The sequence below is a fragment of the Carassius carassius genome, chromosome 10 (assembly GCF_963082965.1).
Source record: "Carassius carassius chromosome 10, fCarCar2.1, whole genome shotgun sequence".
Classification (NCBI taxonomy): domain Eukaryota; kingdom Metazoa; phylum Chordata; class Actinopteri; order Cypriniformes; family Cyprinidae; genus Carassius; species Carassius carassius.
The window spans coordinates 33,499,798-33,521,744 of NC_081764.1; the positions used below are offsets into that span (position 1 = coordinate 33,499,798).

Sequence of the window (21,947 nt, forward strand, 5' to 3'; positions counted from 1 at the left end):
TATATTCATATAGAAAACAGTTATTTTAAACAGTAATAATATTTCACAATATTACTGATTTTGCTATATTTTCTAATCTAATCAATGCAGCCTTAAGGTCTTTGCATAACGAGTCTGAAATTTTCGCACATTGAAAAATAAATACAACCTCATGTTGTGTCAATCATGTTTACACACTGCCTCCGAAACTTTCGCCCGCCATTAAAAAAAAATTCGGATCAGGTGCAGTTTTCTGTAGCATGCATTTTGATAGGAAAGGATGCTGAATACCAAAAGAAAACGTAAAAATGCATGCAAAAATTTCCTTCAGTGACAAGAAGAGAGTTCATTAAAAACCAATAAAAATCTTAGCGACCCCAAACGTTTGAATGGCATTGTAATATTATTAATAATATATTTGTGGCAGGTAGCATGGATGTGAGCAGCACCTGGACAAACGAACAGGCAATAGTTCCACTTCTCAGCTGGTTCAGTAGCGTTTCACACACAGCTACATCAGGGACACTCGTCACTCCATCTGTGATGATTATTATACCTGCAGGACAACACCAAAGACCACTTACTACACAAGCACTTCATTCACTGCGGTTTATGCTGTTATTATACTGTCCACCTAGACTGAGAGAGACCACTCAGGCATTGGTTAACGTCATTGCAAACCCTTTAAAACACTCAGTGTAAATAATTTAGTTTCTAGTTTCACTGTCAGTATCTAATGAATACATGGCAAGTAAACTGTTTGTAAATGTGATGCTCACTGGATTTCAACATGACACGGGACGATGGAGATGCTTACCTGCACCAGAGTTGGGAGGCAGCAGCTGCAGTGCCAGAATCCCTTGCCTCACCATGCTGACCAGCCCCACATCCGCCGTCAACATGGAGACCCCCGGCTTCCTCTGAGACACGTCCTCCACAGCATCATTAGAGAAGGACTGATGGACCGATCCACTGAACTGAAGAACACACACACAAACACAGCTTCTAATTTAACATTTCAAGTTCAGACGTTTGGGGTTGGTAAGATTCTTTAATGTTTTTGAAAGAAGTCTGTTTCAAGGCTTCATTTATTTGATCAAAAATACAATAAAAATAATAATATTCTGAAATATTATTACAATTTAGAATCATGTTTCGCTATATTTAAAAACTTTTTTTTTATTTCTGTGGTCAAAGTTGTATTTTCAGCATCATTCCTCCAGTCTTCAGTGTCACATGATCTTCAGAAATCATGAAAATATACTGATGTGCTGCTCAAGAAACATTTCTGATTATTATCAATGTTGAAAACAGCTGTGCTGCCCAATATTTTAGTGCAAACTGTGATGAGTTTTATTTTTCATCATTCCTTGATGAACAGAAAATTCTAAAGAACAGCATTTATTTGAAATATCAAAATTCTGTAGCTTTTTTAAATGTCTTAACTGTCAATTTGATACATCCTTGCTAAATAACATTGAATTCTTTCAAAAAATTAAAATAAAAAATCCTACTGACCCCAAACTTTTGAACAGCAAGAAAGCATACAATTATTATGCAGAATGTAATAAGAACACGTGCACATTCGAGAGGCTGTGCTGAATCATGTGTGCATGGCTGATGACCACAGGGATGGAGACAGAGTCCTGTATAAACAGGCCACATCTACACTTACAGAGGACATCAGTGTGGCTAAGAGGGACTACTCCGAAAAGCTAAGAAACCAGTTTTTTGCATCAGTGTGGAAAGGACTGAAAGACATCACCAGCTACAAGACACCATCCACTTCACTGTCACCAAAACTAATTACTCGTCGGTGTACACATACCTGGGAATAAAGCTCTTTCTGATTCTGATTCAATATCACTTAACACAGGTGTCTTTTATAATATTCCTGTTCCTGCTATTTTATAAAAACAACAAGCCTTGTGGCGGTGCATTACAGTGATTTTCTAGAAGCTAATTTTCATTTCATAACAATAAATACCCTTTAAAGGGATAGTTCACCTAAAAATGAAAAAATCTGTCATGTTTACTCACCCAGAACCTGTATGAATTTCTTTCTTCTTTTACTCTTCAAAACGTCGTCTTTTGTGCTCAACAGAAGAAAGGAACTCATACAGGTTTGGAACAAGTGGAGGGTGAGTGAATGTACCAGAAATGTCATATTTGGATGAACTATGCTGTACTGCAAATCAACGTGGCTTCTTCTGTGAATTGATTTGTTGTCTGAATGTAAAGCGTTCAGAAGCGAGCTGCTCTTGCCTGATTGTGCTGCTGCTGTAAGACGTCAGCGATGCTGCTCTCCACGGCTCTCAGCTGCTGATAGATCTGATGCAAGAACTGCTCCAAATCCATACAGTCCAGCTGACAGCCCTGAACCAACACCTGACGGGAAGAATCATGGGATTTATCACTGATCCGAAGAAAAATAACCGCCCATCTAATGCACAGTGAGATCCACAAAGACCCGAGATCCAGACCTGATGAGAGCTAAGGCCAATGATGGAGGAATACGCCAGAATGGTTATGAAGATCTCTGGCTGGAACACGTGATCCGTTCCTGGGACTTTAAAGGGTTTTGCCAAACCAATCAAGCACCGAGACAGAGCGTGGAAGACTTCGTCAAAGATCATCTCTCCTGTGCTGTCATCCTGAAAGCCAAACACTGAGTTACTTTCATTGAAAACAACACTTTCTGCACTGACTGAATGTGATGATGATGATGAGGGTCTCGTACCACAATCCCGGTGGACGGGCTCAGGTCCAGCTCGATGATGAAGCGGTACCTGCGTGCCAGGAAGGTCACGCGTGTGGAGGGAACCAGCAGACACGGGCAGGACGAGGAAGGAGAGTCGGGCTGCCATCCTTTTGGGAGGACGCTCATAACATCCAGCTCGTTCTCTGACTTCAGCTGCTGGACACACACACACACACACACACACAGAGACTCTCACAGTGTCATGTGATGCATGAAGATATCAACTGATCTAGATGATGTGATTCAGCATAAAAAGTTAACATCAGGGTAAAGAAGGAAGAGCCTAATAATGCATCAATACATTTAAAAATGAATATATTAAAGTAAGATTAACCGGCTGAGATTATGAAATTAATGCATCAGCTTGTAATCATCTCTGCTTGGACAGTTAACAGGAGTTAGTATTATTAGGAGTAAATAAGCTTCTTTTATTTTCATTGACTGTGTACAATCTCATTTGCTATCATTAAACTGTACATATATTATAACTCAAAAGTGTGGGGTGCAGACAGATTTTTTTTTAAACAAATGAATACTTTTATTCAGCAAGGATGCATTGTATTGATCAAACATGACAGAAAAGACATTTATAATGTTGCAAAAGATTTCTGTTTCAAATAAATGCTGTTCTTTTGAACCTTCTACTCATCAAAAAATCATTTGTATATTTATAGATAGATAGATATTACTTTTATTTTTATTATTTCTGAAAGATCATGTGACACTGAAGACTGGAGTAATGATGCTGATAATTCAGGTTTGATCACATGAATAAATTTTTTAAAATATAATCAAATAGAAAAAAAAAAAAGTTATTTTAAATTATTGTAAATATTTCACAATATTACTGTATTTTTGATACAGACTTGGTGAACAGAAGAGACTTCTTACTAAGCCTCAAGCTATTTAAACCACAGTGTATCAGAATGAAATCACTGATCAGTCACTACTTTCTCTAGATATTTGCATGGAGTCGTTACAAAACCCATTAGTCGATTACTGAATGAAAGCAAATGCGGTCTCTCTCACCAGCTCAGACGGTGGACCGGGCCGAACGACCTGATTGAGCCGGTTCAGGAACCAGGACAGACGCACGTTGCGTGAGATCCTGTACTCCTCTTTCATCAGCAGGTACACCTGCTCAGCCTCCTCCACCTTCAGAGAGAAAAACAGCCAACAAACAGCATTAACACATGTGAACTAACACTAACAGATCAATATAGGAGCAACTTAATGGCTACAAAGCTGATCTGTGGAGCCCGAAATGAGAAAAAAACTGCTTTTTAAAAGATACAATTAATCCTTTATGTGTTGAAGTTATTTTGCATCAGATCCCCAAATCACCAAGATAAATAAAGACCTTTTGCAAGTTAATAAAAACACAGGCTAAAGAGAATATTGCATATATGTGTATACATTACTCCAGTCTTCATTGTCACATGATCTTTCAGAAATAATAATGATAATAGTAATATCTATCTATCTATCTATCTTTCTATCTGAACATTATAAGTGTCTTTTGTCATGTTTGTTCACTTTAATGCATCCTTGCTGAATTTAAAGTATTAATTTGATAAAAATAAAAAAATCTGTCTGCACCCCACACTTTTGAGTTATAATATATGTACAGTTTAATGATAGCAAATGAGATTGTACACCGTCATAGAATATAAAATAAGCTTATTTTGCTTATTTACCATAATATAATAATACTAACTCCTGTTAATTGTCCAAACAGAGATGATTACAAGCTGATGCATTAATTTCATAATCTCAGGCAATTAACCTTACTTTAATATATTCATTTTTAAATGTATTGATGTATTATTAGGCACATAAGTGCATTACAGTATAATTTAACATACAAATTCATATTTCTGTTTGTTTGGTTCCTTGCATTTTTCTACTTCAATCCTGGCTCAGGAGGTGTCATGTAACATTTAGCATGTCACAGTATAATCTATTCCTATCTGGCTCTGGCTGTGTTTACTACTGGTTTAGAGGCTTAGATCAGAGTTAAATGCATACAGTGTGTCCTCGCTTTCTATCACTCAGATACGAAGTGGATGAAGAGCATGTTGTTGTTGTTGTTCTTGTTGTTGGGGAGGGGCTGCAGACACATGACAGAACTGCATTAAACTCATTTAAACCGCACGCAAATATCTCTTATTTGTTTAGCAGGTTAGAAAAAGGCATAAATAACAGAATAAAAGTCTCACATTTTCCCTAAAATAACTGTTTTTTTTTCCTGGTCTGTTTATCTGCTCGGTTAACGTTACCTAACCTGTAACAAATCCGAGGGGAACCGAATAAAACAAATAAACTCGGTCCAAATGAGAGTTTAGTTTACCTCATTGTCCTGTCTGTCTGCCATGCCGTGCTTCTCATTACTGGCAGGTTGATTTTGAGCGAGTTTTAGAGGGCTTGTGTCAATATCTGTGCACTGCAGCTCATCTGACTGCAGCTGCTTCACTTCCCGTTTCCGAAATCCGAATTCAAAATAAAAGCCCTGAAACGCGTTCACATGGAGAAAATTATATATGCACGTTAATTATAATATTATTATTTTTAATTTAATTCTAACTTTTAGAAAAAAATCTATGAAATATAATTGGAGAGAAAAACTGATTCGTAAAATTTACATGAAATTATATATATATGACGAAGATTGTGCTGAGAAGAATTTTGGACTTCATCTTCAGATCATAGCTCACATTTTCTTCTGATAATTAAATTCGAAAACAAAAACTATAATACTGATCTAAAAAATATTATAAATATTATACTATAAATATTTATATATAAATATAATACTATAAATATGTAGCGATGCTATGGGAATCGTTTTATCCGACGCGTTCCATTTCCATTTCCGGCTGCAAGTGTTTGTTTACTTCCGCTTAATTTAGCCGTTTGGACAGTGGCGTTGAAATGCAGGTAAATAGTTTTACATGTACTTTGTCTATTTTTACAGCTGTTTCACATTTCGAAACACTCATAATGATGCAGCACGCAGGTGTTGTGTGAAAATAGACCTTTTTGCAGTAGGTTTGTCTGCTCGTAAGCGGTCGAGGCCTTTTTTTTCTGCGCTGCAGAAAAACCCGCGAAACGCTATTATTGTTTTCTACTTCCATGTAAGAGCTGAAGGGTGGTGTGTTTGTGTTTTACTCCGCCAGCAGCGGGAGGAGAAGCAGCTGGAGGCGTCTCTGGAGTCTCTACACTCTCGTGTGTCTCATCTGAAAGCTTCCCTGCAGAGTTTTATTCTGAAGCTGGAGCACGAGCACGACAGACTCTCATGGTGAGTGAGAACTAACGTTACACATCTTTTCTGATGAACTCACAGAGGATCTTTCACTGTACTGACCCGGATGTTTTGAACCCAGGCCCTCAGTGCTGGATAATTTCGCCCTTCTGTCTGGGCAGCTGAACACCATCAATAAAGTGTTAAAGAACGAGAAGACCCCGTCCTACAGGTCTCAGGTCATCATCCCGCTGCTGCTGTCTCCTGATCGAGATGAAGAGCTGCTGGTGAGTGTGTTCACCGAGTCCCTCTTGGGTATGACAGTGTTACAGTCTTATTTAAGGTGTGACCTCTTCTTGTGTTCCAGAGACTGACTGAGCAGCGTGTGCCTGTGTTCAGTCACGAGATCGTGCCGGATCATCTCAGGACCAAACCTGACCCGGAGGTGGAGGAACAGGAGAAGCACCTGAGCGCCGAAGCAGCCCGCATCGGACCTGAAGTAGCTCAGGTAAACAAACACACGGTGGTTCTTGACTTCACAGAGAAACACCGTAGCAATCATCCAGCAAGACCTAAATCACTGTCTCCAGATGATACAGGTGTTCAGACTACACGAGGCTTCTTTAACGCTCGGGTACACCCTTCTGATTGTCAGCAAAACAGGCCGAAAACCATAACTGTAATAACAGAATTATTTTATTATTGTTTTTAATCAAATGAATGTACTATGTTTTGTTTCAACAATATATATAGTTGCTCATAAGTGTATTTTCATGCATAATTATTGTAATTATTGAATTATATTATTAGATTTTGCTACTTCATTCTGGCTGATTTGCAGATTATATGCCAAAAAAAAAACTTTTTTTTTTTGCATTCTTTTTTTTTGACCACAGAATTATTTTTTTTAAACCATTTAGCCTTTTACCATTTTGAAACCATTTAGCTCTTTTTTTTTTTTATGAAATGAATATTCTATATTTTGTTTCCAAATTGTGTGTGTGTGTGTGTGTGTGTGTGTGTGTAATTATTGAATTGTATTAGGTTTTGCTACTTCATTTTGGCTGATTAGCAGATTATATGTCAAAAAAAACTTTTCTTTTCTTTTTTTCTTGAAACCATTTAGCCTTTTCTAATCATGTCCACAATCCATTTAGCGTTCATATTGCAAGTGCCACAAATGTCACCATTTTATTTAAACATTTAAATCCTTTGATTTTTTTTTTTTTTTTTTTTAATTTAAAAATGTCAAATGAAATGACAGAAGGCCACCTCAGGGTCAACTTTCAAAGTAACTGCTGTAGACACATTTTAAATGTGAAATGTATAAAGTGCTGGTTGTTGAATTATGTTCCGGGTTTTTTTTTTTTTTTTTTTTTTTTTTAGAAACAGATCCAAACACTGAATAAACTTTGCTCTAATCTTTTGGAAAAGCTGAATAATCCTCGGGAGGACAGAGACTCTGAAACCTCAGGTAGTTTAATCATTGCTCAAAGTTAAATATCTGTCACGTGTGCAAAGTCATTGATGTAGCATGGACATTTCTATTCAGCTCTGAGACAAAGCAAGCCATCCTTCAATCCCGCCGACACGAACGCACTGGTAGCAGCGGTGGGGTTCGGAAAGGGCCTGTCGAAGTGCAGACCACCTGGATCTGTCCCTCCAGGTCACCCTGGACAGCCGATGATGTCCACAGGTCCCACACTACAGCAGGTCACAATCGCTGGAACCACGGGCCATCAGGCCGGCATGGGAGGACAGGGAACCCAACCGCAGCCTGGACAGCCTGGTACCACATTTACTAACACATTCATATGCAAAACCACCATTTATCATGTTTATACAATGTTTTAGTTCTAAATTTTCTGTTTTAACAGGTAAAATGCCCAGCAGCATCAAGACTAACATCAAGTCTGCATCTGCATCCATGCATCCTTACAACCGATGAGTTTCATTCCTAATTTGTGATACAAAGTTTGGTACATAAAGCAAAAAACAATAAACTAATTTGTTGAAATCGTGTGTTATCAAATTTCCCTTTATCCTTTTTACACTCTATGCTTTTATCATATCAGATTTCATGATTTCAAAGAAATGAATTCAAATGTAGTACTGAGAAACCCAACCGAGAAACTGCAGTGAAAGGAGCATTACACACACTGAACATTATATTCTATTTTAGTCACTAGGAGGCAATGTTGACTTTTTTTATTGAATGTGTGTCTAAGGGCCAATTACCCTGCCTTTCTGAAGTTTAGTGTCAGATAAAAACAAAAACAAAACAAAAAAAGATTTATTCATTGAGGATGCATTAAATCAAAGTGACATTTAAAGACATTTATAATTTTAGAAAATATTTTTATTGTAAGTAAACAATGTTCTTTTGAACTTTCTGTTCATCAAAGCATGCTGAAAAATGTGAAAAAGTGAAAAGTGTATCACAGGTTTCCACAGAAATATTCAGCAGCACAACTGTTTTGAACACTGATAATAATCAGAAATATTTCTTGAGCAGCACATCAGCATATTTTCATGATTTCTGAAGATCATGTGACACTGAAGACTGGAGGAATGATGCTGAAAATACAGCTGCGCATCACAGGAATAAATTACATTTTAACAGATATTCCCATAGAAAACAGCTATTTTAATATGTAATAATATTTCACCATGTTACAGTTTTACTGTATTTTTGATCAAATAAATGCAGCCTTGGTCAGCAGAAGAGACTTCTTTCACATACTTACTGGTCCAAACTTTGAACAGTAGTGTATATTTTTATAAAGAATATTTCAATGTCATTATTGAAATGCTCCTCATTTAGGAACAGTGTTATGATTACTGACAATTAAGTGTACTTTTTGGTTTCATTCTAGCTTGCTTATTTTTTCAGCTGATGTGAATTTCACATAATCGCAGCTTAGTGTTTCTGTTCATAGCCTCAATAACAAATATTACATGGTGAATAGGTTTCTTTTATCATGATGATCATGCACACATTGTGTTGTTCCATAAATAAATGGAAATCTCATACACTTTAGGGAAAAGACATTTTTCTTTGAACCCCACTGACTCTAGCAGCAGCCCGTGACACGTGAACCTGACAGCATCACACACCTTCAGTATCACCTCGCATCACAGGGGTGTTTAATGGTAAATCTGCAAGTGAAAATGAAAGCCGTTTGGGACCCTGTGGAGTTCTTTGAGCCAATTAGCACATCAAGAGCATCGGCGGGTTTTACATGAACCTTCTCAGAGGATTCCTAAATTTAACCACATTCCTAGATGTGCACATAAATTACAGTAGGTATAACATTTCAGTTCCCTTTTGTGGGTGTTAATGAATACATGAGAGGAAATAATCGCAGAGAATTAACTTTTACACTCTGACCCACCAATTCAATCAGCAAATATTCACAATTAAACAGAACAACTGTAAATGGAAAATGTCAAAATACAGCAGTATGCAATATAGCTTTTTTTTCATGCTGGAACAAGTTTTGCTTTACCAGCCTGATGTTTTAACATAATCCTCATGGATGTGATTTAGAGAGTGTACTGATCGAGACATATTGATCTTGAAATTAGATTTCCTTGTCATTCTTTTTAATTAGGTCAAGTGCAAATGAACTTCAGTGGATTCATGTGGCCAAAAACACAAGATAAACTGCTTGCATTTAGTGCAGTGGGGACATGGATTAAAACCAATATAAATGTTTGTTTTAATGAGCCCATCAAAATCATGCCTGTGGATGTACAGCAGGAGTGAGATGCAATTATCATGCATTTTATACAGTGATTTAACTGGAATGGAGAGCATCTCCCAGAAGAGCAATAGAGACTAGAGCGGTGCAATTGTTTGACTACAGTAAGTACGCACTCAGAACACCTCTGCATTTTTATATCAACAGCTGAAAACCATCCAACATTGAAGGAATCGTATAGAGAGAAGGAGAACACCTTAACCAGCAATGTGCTTTTGTGTTCCCCCAGAAACATTGTTGTTCTTCTCATCTCATTTTATTTACATGAACAGATCTGTGTTTAATCACAATGGTGTTCTCTCGCAAAGAATCTAGAAGGAACAGGAAACACTTTCTTTTGCGAATAAATGTTAACAGTCACCAGCGGCCTCGTTTTGTCCCTGTCTTCTTTTGAATTGGGAGACATAAACTTGCGAGTCCTGATGAATCCTGAGGAAGTCCACAATTCGGACATTTCCTAACAATTGAAAGTTTATCATGCAATTCAGAGAAAAAAAACAATTGCAAGGTGTAAAAGCAAGAAAAAAAAAGCAGAATTGTGAGATAAAAAGTGATTATTTATTCAGTGGCAGAAACCAGCTTCTATAGTTTATTGCTTGTTACTGAAAAATTCTATCATCCATGATTTAAAAATACAGTTCAGATTTTCAAGTGTGTGTCTTTCTGTCATTTTGCAGGGCATTACCCAGCATTCAGCCGGTAGGGCGATGTTTTACTCGACAGAGGAACTCAAAGTGACAGCGGCCTAAAGTCTCATCCGAGTCTCTTCTGAAAGCTCTTCTGAAAGCACACCAGATCTATAATACCCAGAGAAGAAACAAAACCCCTTCCACATTACTGAGCTGAGACAGAAATAACAACAAACACTGACCTCTCTGACCTCTTCAATAACTGATCAAACAAATCCACTTAACCTGACCCTACAAAGCAGCAGAACGCGTCAGAAAACAGGAAAACTGCAAATCAAACAGCCTTTTTGTTCTGCCAAACCTACTTTTAATCCTTCACAACACTGATAATTGTTTGACAAGAAAGACAGAATAGACACAGGTCTGGATGAGCAGCACTGTAAGGCTTTAAGGGGTTTTTAGATTGTATCCGCATCCGCGCGACGCGTCACGCACGCCCCTCGCTCGCGCGTTTTGTTTGGAATCTGTGTTTCAAAGAGATAAGTTTGCTGTTTGTCTCGAGGCGCTGTTTTCAAAGATGCGCGTCTGATTCATTAACACGAGCCGCTTTCGGCGCTTCTCACAAATCAGCGCTGTTTAACTCCCGACACCCACATCGACAAAAGTTCATCTCGTCGGAGCTGGCAGCGTTTTCGACTGATCCACATCTAACGCGCGAGTGACACGAATGTGACGCGAGTCTCTTTATGGAAAAGTTGCGCGTGACGCGTGACGGACGCAAACGGGACACTGTTAAGTAGCCTACTTCCTCCTGAATTAAAACACCGACATCTAACCCGATCTCTTTCCTCTCTCTCCTCCGTGACAGTACAACACCAGCTATTAGGGAGGAACTTCACGCTCCTGCTTTGATTTGAGCTGATATCTATGGAGTCAAAATAGGGCCATATATATCTGCAAAATAAAACAATGTTTTGCAAAAAAAAAAAATGTTTTGCAAAAAAAAAATATGTTTTGCAAATAAAAATAGAGTATTGAGAAAAAAAATGCTTTTTTGCAAGTAAAAAATATAATTGCAAAAGAAAAGTTAACCACTGGGAGAAAAAAATAAAGTTTAGCAAAGTAAAACTTCAGCAGCATTGACTTTGCAACACATATTTCCCTTTGCGCCGCTCCTTTAAATCCGCGTTTCAGTCATCCGTGCCTCTGCGGCGCAAGTTTTCCTTTGCGCTTCATTTTTCTATGTGCCTCGCTTTGTGTCCCTGATTTGACGTGGGGGAGGGGTCAAGAGGTTGGGGTGTGTCTCAGAGCCGTTAGGGTGTGTACAAGGGATGAAGGGAAGGCGCGTCCTTCTTGTTACGTCATCAGCGCGAGCCTCAGACCGAGTGGATCGATCGAAATGGCAGAGCAGAGACATGCGGGTGATGGATCACAGGTATGTATTATTGATCGCTTTCTTCTTATTATTATTAGACTCCTATATTATTAATAACAGATACTTCAGGCCGGCCAGAGCGTGGTATTAGCGGGGTTTTGAAGTAAAATTATTTGAGTAACACATAGCTCTATGTGTGGAGAGCTTTCACTGAATATCATAATCTCATTTTTTTATGGGCCTGTAGAGGCTTTTTGCATCTGAAATCTTTAAATGTAATCCGCAAAAAAGGCACAATATAGTATTCAGACATACGTTTCTGTTGTCATGTGACCCGTAGTTCTTTGACCTGAGACGTTAAAGGAGAACTCCGGTCAATTTTAACATTGAGCTCATTTTTTTGTCAATTTGGAGTGATGTCAGTACAAAGAACAACGACAGAAATCGGTGTTGCCAACACCGTGTTATCCTCTTTTTAATCTGACTGCAGTAGATGTGAAAGAAATGGATAGAAATGATGTTATTTAAGCCAGCGCATCCTGATTTCGGTTGAAGTCCAAAGTAGTCGATTGCCGAGTTCACGCGCGTGATCATTGGTAACTAAACCTATGCGCGTGAACTCGACAATCGACTACTTTGGACTTCAACCGAAATCAGGATGCGCTGGCTTAAATAACATCATTTTTATCCATTTCTTTCACATCTACTGCAGTCAGATTCACTCTGAAGGAATCACTCACATGACCTGTGCAATTGTAATGACACATCAAGGATGTTAAGAGGCTAGAAGCAGGTTTAAATATTGTCCCATTGAAGTCAACAGGGTGCAAATTTTAAAAAGAGGATAACACGGTGTTGGCAACACCGATTTTTGTCGTTGTTCTCTGTACTGACAGCACTCCAAATTTACAAAAAAATGAGCTCAATGTTAAAATTGACCGGAGTTCTCCTTTAAGAGTAACTGCTGCAACCTTTACCTAGGCGTCAGCACAAATAAGGCTGCCACGATTAACAGACATTATATTGTACATGATTTATGAACAGCTTGTGGGTGAAATAGGTAAAATACTGTTGCACCCGAAAGCTAGAGGTCGCTCTCGTGCGAAAACTCAAAATAAGCGCAGTAGAGGAAGACAATAACACACATAACTAATTATAGGAAATGCATATGGACATCATTTTATCAATATTCCTAAAACCTTCTCAGGTATTTTCATGATAATAAAGTATATTAATAATAATGGAGAGGATGTTCGACTGGTGTTGCTTTTTCAAATGCACGTTATAAGTGATTCAAACTCGAACTGCTTTTACATAGAGCAGCACTTCCTACTGATCAGAATCATGAAAACACTCAAATAAGAAACAATCGTGCACAAAACACACACAGATGCATGCACAGAACTCAACACGCACACACCAGCCAAACTCCTAAGGGTGTTTTAACTTTAGCTGACTCGCATATCAATTTGTAAATCATTTTTTATACATTTAATCAAATAAATTCTTATCTTTAGGTCCATGGACCTAATGATGCCACAAGTCACCAGCTGGGAAGGATGATCATGGAAAGACTGCTATCCAAACTGCAGGATACAATGAGTCGCCTACCCCTAGATTTAGATTATTTGCAGTTTTTATGCAGTCATGAGCTTCTCTTCATTTCATCAGTCTATGATCAAATTTCAGTCCCAGAGGAACTCCTTGGTGAACTGTCAACCTTGAAAAACACAGTGGATAGGCATATTGACAATAACAATGAACCTGTTACTGCCCTTGAAGTGGAATTTGGAGTTAAGGGGCCCCCAAAGTTTATTATTTCCAGAGAACATCTTCAGTACCTAGTTAATATGCAGCTATCTGTTCCATGTATTGCCGAGCTTCTTGGTGTGTCAACAAGGACAATCAAACGTCGCCTCACTGAGTATGGCATTTCTCTAAAGGACACCTACAGTAAAATCACAGATGAAGAACTTGACAACCTAGTGAGGTCAATCAAAGCTAAAAGTCCACACCTAGGCCATAGAATGATGAAGGGACACTTACAAGCCTTGGGTCATCGTGTGCCATGGACAAGAGTTTGGGATTCCATGCATCGAGTGGACTCTGCTGGAATACTAGCAAGAATTACACAATTGAGATGTGTAGTCAGAAGGACTTATTCCGTCAAGGGCCCTCTTCATGTTGTTCACATAGACACAAACCATAAGCTGATAAGGTATGTCATGCGTGTCAAGCCATTGTTGTAATGCTACTGATTAAAGTATGTGACCCTTTCTGTGAAAATATCACATATTGTGATCACATTACATTATGTGAAGTCATTATTTTTGAGTTTCTGAGTTTTCTAATTCTATTTAAATTCTTTGAAAATGTATTAAGGAATATAAGTAATGCCCAAGATTTTTTTTGATATTTTTAATCCTTAAAAATGACTTATTATGCATGTGAGTTTCTCTCTACAGTTTACATACGCATTTCAACTGGTAATAACAGATTATCTTTTATCAGATATGGCCTTGTGATATTCGGTGCCATTGATGGGTACTCCAGAAAGGTATTTTTCTCTTTCTTTAATGCATTGTTGGCCTATAAATTTTGTACAAATCAAATTTCTGATGGAATGCATAAGTCTAACTTTACTTTGTCTCTCAGATCATGTACCTTGGACCTGCAACCGATAACAAGGCATCCACTGCCCTCGGTTTCTTCCTTCAGTCAGTGGAGAGACATGGGTTTCCATTGAGGTAAGACAACTTACATCATGAGTGTGTATGAATGCTTTGCTACCTCCAGTAACGTGAATGTCACTTTGGATAAAAGCGTAAGCTAAATGTAAATGAATCCCTGCTTGTTTAAACATGGTTAACATACGTTTTTTAAATACTGTTAGGTTTCTTTTCTAAAATACCTTGTCATATTTAATTTTTTTGCATTTAGAGTTCGAGGAGACCAAGGAGTTGAAAATGTAGAGATTGCCAGATGTATGTTTTCTGTGCGTGGTTGTGGCAGGGGAAGCTACATCTCAGGAAAAAGCGTGCATAACCAGCGGTAAGCAGCTAGATAAATTAGTTAAAGCTTGATATGAATGTTAAAGTGTTCTGTTTCTAAGAATGATGACTTGTGTTCAACATTACACACTGTTTTCTCTTCCATTTTTAGCATTGAGCGCCTTTGGCGTGACATATGGATGGCAGTTACAAACATCTATTATGATGTTTTGCACAGCCTTGAAGAGGAAGGATTACTAGAGCCAACCAACAGCCTTCACCTCTTTTGCTGTCAGTTTGTGTTCCTGCCTCGTCTCCAGGCCAGCCTTGACTCCTTTACTAGTGGGTGGAATAACCATCCTCTCCGCACAGAGAGTAATAGAAGCCCAGACCAGTTGTGGGAAATTGGACTCCTGCAAAACCCTGTCCCTCCTCCAGTCCAATCTGAGGTATTTTAAGAATGTGTCTTTTAATGTATGTAATGTTTTCAAGCAAGATATTGCCCCAATGTCCATAACCTATTACCAACTTTTAACAGATTGCACAAGACGACGACTCTGACTGGGACACAGACAGTATCTCTGACCAGCCGTGGACAGGAATTGTAGTTCCTCCAGTCGAATGCCCCTTAACTGAAGAACTTAAGGCCCAAATTCAAACTTTTTTTAACCCAACCTCACACTCTCAAAACTATGGAAGAGACAAGTATTTAGAAGTTTTGAATTTTGTTCTGCTTCATTCTTAATTGACACTAAATCAATCATTGAAATGACTAGTGACCAAATGATCCATTTAGAAGCAAATTAACATCCAATTCAATAAAAAACAAACAAGTTGACATTGCATGCTTGTTTTATTTTTTGTATTGGCTATATTTAAAGCAGAAAAAGACTTGTATAACAACTTGTGTTCTCTTAACACATGCATTAAGATATAAAATTTTACAATATGTAACACGTTGTGTTCTCTACACATACACAGTAAATTTCAAAACCATAAGAACATTTACCAATGTATAAAAGGTTTTTTTCCTGAACATGTACAATTCCATACATTAAGCAGCATTTTAAATTCTGTTAAAACCGTCGTCAAACTGAATGGCTTGCAACATGACTGATTTAAAAGAACTGTAGTCACCCATGTGTACTGTGGGAAATGTAATTTTTCTGGCACAGGCACTTACAACTGGGAAGCATATTTTATGTTCTGGCATCCTCTGCATACACTCATGGTCAAAATGAAGAGAAATTTTGAATTCTTTAAGTTCTGACATTAGAAGAGGTTTGTGTCCCTGGCCAGTGAGCCATTGTATAACACCGGGGACAGTTAAGGGCAGGATGTCTCCGTCAGGGTTATCCTCTACAAGCAAAAGAACTTGTTATCTCTAGGGTTGGTATTGTCTGAATTAGATCAATTACATTTTAACATTAATTTGTGTAATCTGCAGTTTTTTTTAACAATATTTATACTAAATCAACTGTCAGTTCATACATACCACAGCTTTCAATTTCTTGGAGAAAGTCTTGCAGAAAGTTGATTATAGCTGTTTCATAAGTCTCTCGTACTGATCCCTTCTCCGACATTTTCGGAAGAATGTTCTGCATGATGAAGTCTGCATCAGCCTGTGGGGGGGGGGGGGGGGGGGGGGGGAATCCATTTTCAGGTACATATACACATATGCATTTGACTTTTATCCAAAGCTACTTTATTACTATAATAACATTTGTTTTAAGTATGTGCAATCCCTGAGATCGAACCCAAGCCCTTGGGCTATGCTAGCACTGTTATCTAACCAATAAGCTACAGGAAACCATTACTGAGGTATTAAGAGCAATCCATTTTCTACTATTATTTTTTGTAAGGAACAAAGTGTTTGACTATTTTTCAACTTAGCAAATAATAATTTTCCTATATATAATATTCCTAAAATAAAACCATTTCTAAAATGAAATACAAGATATAGGCAAAAATGTTATTCCAGTTAGTGATACCTTATCATCATCATCCACATCAGGGACAAAGAACTGGTGGCAAAGTCCTGAATGGTTTTCCAGGATGTCCACGAAATTGTAGACTTCAAGACCTTTTCGGATTTGCTTCAACAAAGGGAACAAACGTAGAGTTGCATGCAGCACAATTGATCTGAAAAAAGAACCAGGAAATTCTAGCATAATATAGACAGTGTTGTGGCTAATCAGTATATCTGGTAGGCAGCAAAATTGAAACCGTTTGCAAGGTTTCAAATGTAAAGAAGTTATAACACTTTTTCTGACCTTATTATGGCCTCTTTGTTCTCAGGTTTAATGGCCCCAGTAAAACCACAGTTAATTATTTGATCATTCCATGCAGAGAGATCGGTTTCTTCTTCCTCCACCTGAAAACACAAACACGTAAAATGGTGTGCTTGCGTAGAAATAAAGCTTTTATGAAATCAGATTTTATTTGGAAAAAAATTACTACCTTTTTAATCAAATTATAAAGTTCAGCATCATCCACATCATCTATAGTGAGAGTTGATTCATCCAAGTCTCCAGATGAGAGATAATCAAAGCACCACGGCCTCAAGAAACGGGGGGCAGGCCCACCCTGAGCGAGACTAACCGAAAACACTTCTCCAGCAGTCCTGAAAGAAAAAATACAAAGTAATATTTAGTTGTATGCAAAAATGACAACTGACATGTTACTATAATGTAAAATATTACTAACTTAAAAAATCCATTCTCCAGATTACTTAGGGAGTAGATGGGGCTCTTCCCTCTCTGGTGTCCTCTATGCTCAAAGAGGTGTTTCTCAATCTCACCAATCAAATCTACAAACAAATATACAAATGTACATGTTAAAAAAGAATGTTATTTACTACATTGTACAATTATAAGCACATTAAAACATACCAAATCTCATAATGACACATGTGGTAACTGTTTATTGTTTTTCTAAACTTTAAATTGTTACGATGAATTTAAAAACCTAATAATGTGATTGTGAACCTAACTTGCCTGAAAGAAATTCCTTACGAATGGCACCTGTGTCAACACCTGCTTCCCCCAAAAATGTTACACGCAAAGTATTGCCCGGGGTTCCTCTCTTTTGTCTTTGCCACTGCACCATAGCTCTTTGATAGAAGTCAGTTCGAGAAACACAGATCTTGAAATCCTTGCTGTCATCTACCCTTCTTGCCAACAAACGCAATACATCATCTGGACTATAAAAACAGGATAAAAAGATTAGTAAAGAATTCAGATGTCTCAGGGTTGTTAAAATGTAATAAATAGACTGTACCATTTCATGTCTGGGCCTTGGTGTTGCTGTACTGGTGTGCCACACGGAGGACTGCTCTCATAATCCAGTGTCTGTAATATACTGAGTATATACCCAATGGTTAGATTGACTTCTTAGAACATTTACAACATGTTATATACACTTATAATACCTAAAACATGTTTTTAATACATACCTTATTAAATGTCTGTAAATGAAATAACTTTTCAAATCATTAAAAATTACCTATCTCCACAAACACTTGCATGCATGGGCAACTCTGTCTGTGAAAATGTGTCTAAACAAATGGGACACTGTCCCTCATCCTATAATGGCAAAAGGACAACTGATTAAGTATTATACAATAAAATCCCAATTAAAACACAATTGGTTATTTCCAAAATCCAATTTGTTTAATTGGTCACTTTAAATACTTTGGTCACCAAGTATTTTGCAAGATCTAAAGCACTCGCTGTTTCAGTTTTTTTAACTTTACAAAAAACATTCTGATTCAGTTCTAAATGTTTAGTAAATTGTATTGACTTCTAACATTTGTGTAGTGTTTTAAAACTATAAAAATAGGGCATTCTTCTCAACCAGTGTTATTTACCTCTTGCAAAATGGTCTTTATGTACCAATGAGAGACAGTATAATTACAATCAATTAATCAAAAGTGCTTGACAATAAGGCACTACAAAGAAAATACCATTACCGTTAGTAATAAAATCTTAACATGGCATCTAATTAATTTTACTAACTGCACCGGTCCTTATGCACTTATATTAAAATTAAAACCTCACCTCAAAACTTGTGGTGGGTGTAGGAGAACAAGTTTGTATTGAAGTGGTGGGTGTAGGTGTAGAAGCTGGGGCTGTAGGGGTAACTGCTCTGGTAATCTCACCAACTACTTTTACATCATCATCATCATCTTCAGTAGTCTGAAATGACAAAACGAGATATATATTCTGCCTAAAAGAAAACTTAACTGAAAAACAACATTTGTGTAAATGTTGTGTAAACAACATACCTCATCATTAGCTGACTGTGTGCAGCCACCACAAGATTTAACATGCAAGTACAAAACTGGTAGTGGCATTGTGGTTTTACAAGTACGACACTCAACCTTTGGCATCTTCGCAAACTCTTCTGCTGAGAATGGCAGTGGATCAAGACATAACTCATCTTGAAGAGGGACCATATACAGTGCTGTTCTTCCAGCGGTGGTAGCCATTTTGAGAAGGCTGCCTGTATAACCCTCTGAGTCTGGAGGGACAACAGTAAGCTTTCTTCTTCCATTCCCACCTGATAATTTAAAAACACATTAACAAATCCAGCAATAAAAGGTCTTTACTATATAATTGGGCTTTATACTGTAGTTAAAACGATGTCAAAAAACAGTGCTTCCCATATTCTATTAACACTTCCCTGTGTACTATTGTTAAAAAAGGATGTAGCCTGGGATTTAAGGTTAGAATGCCCGGGGAAATGTTCAATTAATAACTACCTATGGAAATTACTTACACTACAGTATACTCTACTCAGATATTCATGTTTGTGTCTGTTCTGGTAGACAGTACAGCATACCTGGTGCCTTATAAAGTAACCACCCTCCAGTAAGTGACTTCATCTTTGGAAATTCAGCTTCAAGGAGCTTGCATAACTGAAATAAACATGAAACAGAACAAGGGTTCTCAAACAACCACACAAAGTAAAAACTAAATCTTTATCACATTGAAAATTTTACGTGCATTTGTTTGTCATTTTTATACATACTAATTCACATTTTACTATGTTTAGCCTAAGCAAATTATGTTCATTCATCTCAGCATGTTTTGAAAGTGGAATATTACTTTGAAGCAGTTAATTATATATTATTCGCAGGGTGATATAGAAATAATCCTGCTCTAAAATCAGATGGCACAAACTAACAAATTAGATTGTACTATAAAATGAACTTACATCCGAATGGTTCACATTGGATGAAATTGTAATCACCCGTTTTCCTAGTCCGGCCTGGAGTAGTTCAAGCTCTTCAGAAGGTGTGGGTGAGGTGTCAGTGTTGCTGCTCATTAAATATATGGAAACAGCAAATGGTTTCCAAGGTGTGGCTTTCACATGTATTTGTGGATTTGGAGTTTTCTTCTTTGATTTTTTAAACATCCCAGGAAAAGATCTACAAATAATAAAACAATGTTAATTATAATATTAAACATTCAAAAGACAATTGTTAAAATAATTAGATGTGGATGCGGCAACCTGGCCATATCCTGCTCTATTCGAGGCTGAGAAATAGCAGGAGGCTGCTGTCGTTGTTGTGGCTGCTGCTGCTGACCCTGAGCTGACTGAATCTGACCAAGGCTTTGGGTCAGAAGACCTATTAAATTCTGTGCAGCTGTACAGACATCTGAATATTCTCTCTGTTAAATATGTCATGACAAAATCATATAGGATTATCTAGATAAGGGGTTTTATACTCAGTTCCTGCAGGGCTGCAGCTCTGCACAGTTTAGCTCAAACCCTAATCAAACACATCTGATTCAGCTAATCGAGATCTTCAGGATTACTAGAAACCTCCAAACAGGTGTGGGATGGAGCTGGTTTGAGCTAAACTGTGCAGAGCTGTGGCCCTCCAGGAATTGAGTTTCACACAACTGATCTAGAACAAGTGCATTAACAATGTATCATATAAACATCACAGCTTTTAAACATAGTCTATAGGGATGTGACCTACTGTATATAAATCAACTTGTTCGGAATCAGAAAGAGGTTTATTTCAAATTATGTTTGCACATACAAGGCATTTGTTTTCAATTTACAGTATATTTTGAGAAACACCTTTGGCATCGCTTATAGTCCATAATACAACTAGGGCGTGGAGAATAATAATTATTATTTATTAATTAATTATAAAACAACGTGAAAGGTGTGCATATTGAGAGAAATGTACAGCCGCCGACACACTTAACGTTGCGTCGGCGATTAGCTAATCGCCACATTAATTGATCTCTAACTTACTTAACTTGAGCAAACGCGCTGATACACATAGTTACATATAGTTATCAGTCTATCTAGTGAACTTGAAGAAAGCGATCAATAATACATACCTGTGATCCATCACCCGCATGTCTCTGCTCTGCCATTTCGATCGATCCACTCGGTCTGGGGCTCGCGCTGATGACGTAACAAGAAGGACGCGCCTTCCCTTCATCCCTTGTACACACCCTAACGGCTCTGAGACACACCCCAACCTCTTGACCCCTCCCCCACGTCAAATCAGGGACACAAAGCGAGGCACATAGAAAAATGAAGCGCAAAGGAAAACTTGCGCCGCAGAGGCACGGATGACTGAAACGCGGATTTAAAGGAGCGGCGCAAAGGGAAATATGTGTTGCAAAGTCAATGCTGCTGAAGTTTTACTTTGCTAAACTTTATTTTTTTCTCCCAGTGGTTAACTTTTCTTTTGAAATTATATTTTTTACTTGCAAAAAAGCATTTTTTTTCTCAATACTCTATTTTTATTTGCAAAACATATTTTTTTTTTGCAAAACATTTTTTTTTTTTGCAAAACATTGTTTTATTTTGCAGATATATACGGCCCTATTTTGACTCCATAGATATCCCACATCCGGCGTGTCGACATGATAAAGCCCTCGTGCGCAACATTTCTTTACTCGATACAGACGAGAGGAGATCCGACGCAGCTCATCCTCCCTCTGGACACACGAGATCCTCGCTGCTCCGTAATCCGCGCACGGGAACAAAGAAGCGCGGCTTTAATTCCTGCCCCGTAGACCTGAGAGATGTTCCCATCCGCCCTGCGGCGCGCGCGCGCGCGAGGATGATGCGTGTGCATTGTACTGGCATTGATTCGGTACATCATACGTGCATTATGCAGAACGCGCAAAGACGCGCGCGTGTTGTTTTTCAGGACAAGCGCATCATAAAAGCCT

General features: G+C 37.9%; 4 protein-coding genes across 5 annotated transcripts in view; 2 read left to right on the forward strand and 2 right to left on the reverse strand.

Annotated features, from left to right (window-relative positions):
- Window positions 1-5,213, reverse strand: part of szt2 (SZT2 subunit of KICSTOR complex) — an 84,461-nt gene extending 79,248 nt beyond the window's left edge. The window contains exons 1-7 of the mRNA XM_059559542.1: window positions 5,091-5,213; window positions 3,770-3,895; window positions 2,720-2,893; window positions 2,463-2,633; window positions 2,245-2,367; window positions 797-956; window positions 429-535 (exon numbers count right to left, since the gene is read on the reverse strand). Coding sequence (XP_059415525.1) covers window positions 429-535; window positions 797-956; window positions 2,245-2,367; window positions 2,463-2,633; window positions 2,720-2,893; window positions 3,770-3,895; window positions 5,091-5,114 — 885 coding nt within the window. The 5' untranslated portion in view covers window positions 5,115-5,213. The remainder of the gene's footprint in view (window positions 1-428; window positions 536-796; window positions 957-2,244; window positions 2,368-2,462; window positions 2,634-2,719; window positions 2,894-3,769; window positions 3,896-5,090) is intronic.
- Window positions 5,214-5,558: 345 nt separating this feature from the next.
- On the forward strand, window positions 5,559-7,998 carry LOC132151387 (mediator of RNA polymerase II transcription subunit 8-like). Its single transcript, XM_059559500.1, has 7 exons — window positions 5,559-5,677; window positions 5,917-6,038; window positions 6,124-6,268; window positions 6,349-6,489; window positions 7,368-7,455; window positions 7,534-7,770; window positions 7,859-7,998. The coding sequence occupies exons 1-7, from the start codon at window positions 5,672-5,674 to the stop codon at window positions 7,927-7,929; spliced, it is 810 nt and encodes a 269-aa protein (XP_059415483.1). The 5' UTR covers window positions 5,559-5,671; the 3' UTR covers window positions 7,930-7,998.
- A 3,739-nt stretch (window positions 7,999-11,737) lies between these two features.
- LOC132152199 (uncharacterized) lies at window positions 11,738-15,570 on the forward strand. Its single transcript, XM_059560987.1, has 7 exons — window positions 11,738-11,809; window positions 13,267-13,967; window positions 14,261-14,306; window positions 14,405-14,496; window positions 14,690-14,800; window positions 14,912-15,188; window positions 15,278-15,570. Exons 1-7 carry the CDS (start codon window positions 11,774-11,776, stop codon window positions 15,482-15,484), a joined length of 1,470 nt encoding a protein of 489 aa, XP_059416970.1. The 5' UTR covers window positions 11,738-11,773; the 3' UTR covers window positions 15,485-15,570.
- On the reverse strand, window positions 15,571-21,218 carry LOC132152197 (uncharacterized). Of its 2 annotated transcripts, XM_059560985.1 has the most exons (15): window positions 21,102-21,152; window positions 20,254-20,414; window positions 19,957-20,170; window positions 19,582-19,657; window positions 19,025-19,299; window positions 18,798-18,935; window positions 18,244-18,323; window positions 18,019-18,099; window positions 17,736-17,941; window positions 17,446-17,548; window positions 17,200-17,362; window positions 17,013-17,113; window positions 16,731-16,881; window positions 16,235-16,361; window positions 15,571-16,098 (listed from the first exon to the last, which is right to left on the reverse strand). In XM_059560985.1, exons 1-15 carry the CDS (start codon window positions 21,135-21,137, stop codon window positions 15,806-15,808), a joined length of 2,205 nt encoding a protein of 734 aa, XP_059416968.1. In that variant the 5' UTR covers window positions 21,138-21,152; the 3' UTR covers window positions 15,571-15,805. The 2 variants fall into 2 exon arrangements, with proteins under 2 accessions (XP_059416968.1, XP_059416969.1); XM_059560986.1 differs by lacking the exon at window positions 20,254-20,414 and having other exon boundaries at window positions 21,102-21,218.
- Window positions 21,219-21,947: the final 729 nt, after the last annotated feature.

Bases quoted from the DNA above. Each gene is read 5' to 3' on its own strand.
- LOC132151387 (XM_059559500.1), top strand. The intron at 6,269-6,348 runs GTGAGTGTGTTC...CTTGTGTTCCAG, and splicing joins ATCGAGATGAAGAGCTGCTG to AGACTGACTGAGCAGCGTGT. The intron at 7,456-7,533 runs GTAGTTTAATCA...ATTTCTATTCAG, and splicing joins CAGAGACTCTGAAACCTCAG to CTCTGAGACAAAGCAAGCCA.
- LOC132152199 (XM_059560987.1), top strand. From the start codon at position 11,774: ATGGCAGAGCAGAGACATGCGGGTGATGGATCACAG. The intron at 11,810-13,266 runs GTATGTATTATT...TCTTATCTTTAG, and splicing joins ATGCGGGTGATGGATCACAG to GTCCATGGACCTAATGATGC. The intron at 14,801-14,911 runs GTAAGCAGCTAG...TTCCATTTTTAG, and splicing joins AAAAGCGTGCATAACCAGCG to CATTGAGCGCCTTTGGCGTG.
- LOC132152197 (XM_059560985.1), bottom strand. From the start codon at position 21,137: ATGGCAGAGCAGAGACATGCGGGTGATGGATCACAG. The intron at 20,171-20,253 runs GTTGCCGCATCC...TATTATTTGTAG, and splicing joins ATAGAGCAGGATATGGCCAG to ATCTTTTCCTGGGATGTTTA. The intron at 17,549-17,735 runs GCAAGTTAGGTT...ATTTGTTTGTAG, and splicing joins TCGTAAGGAATTTCTTTCAG to ATTTGATTGGTGAGATTGAG.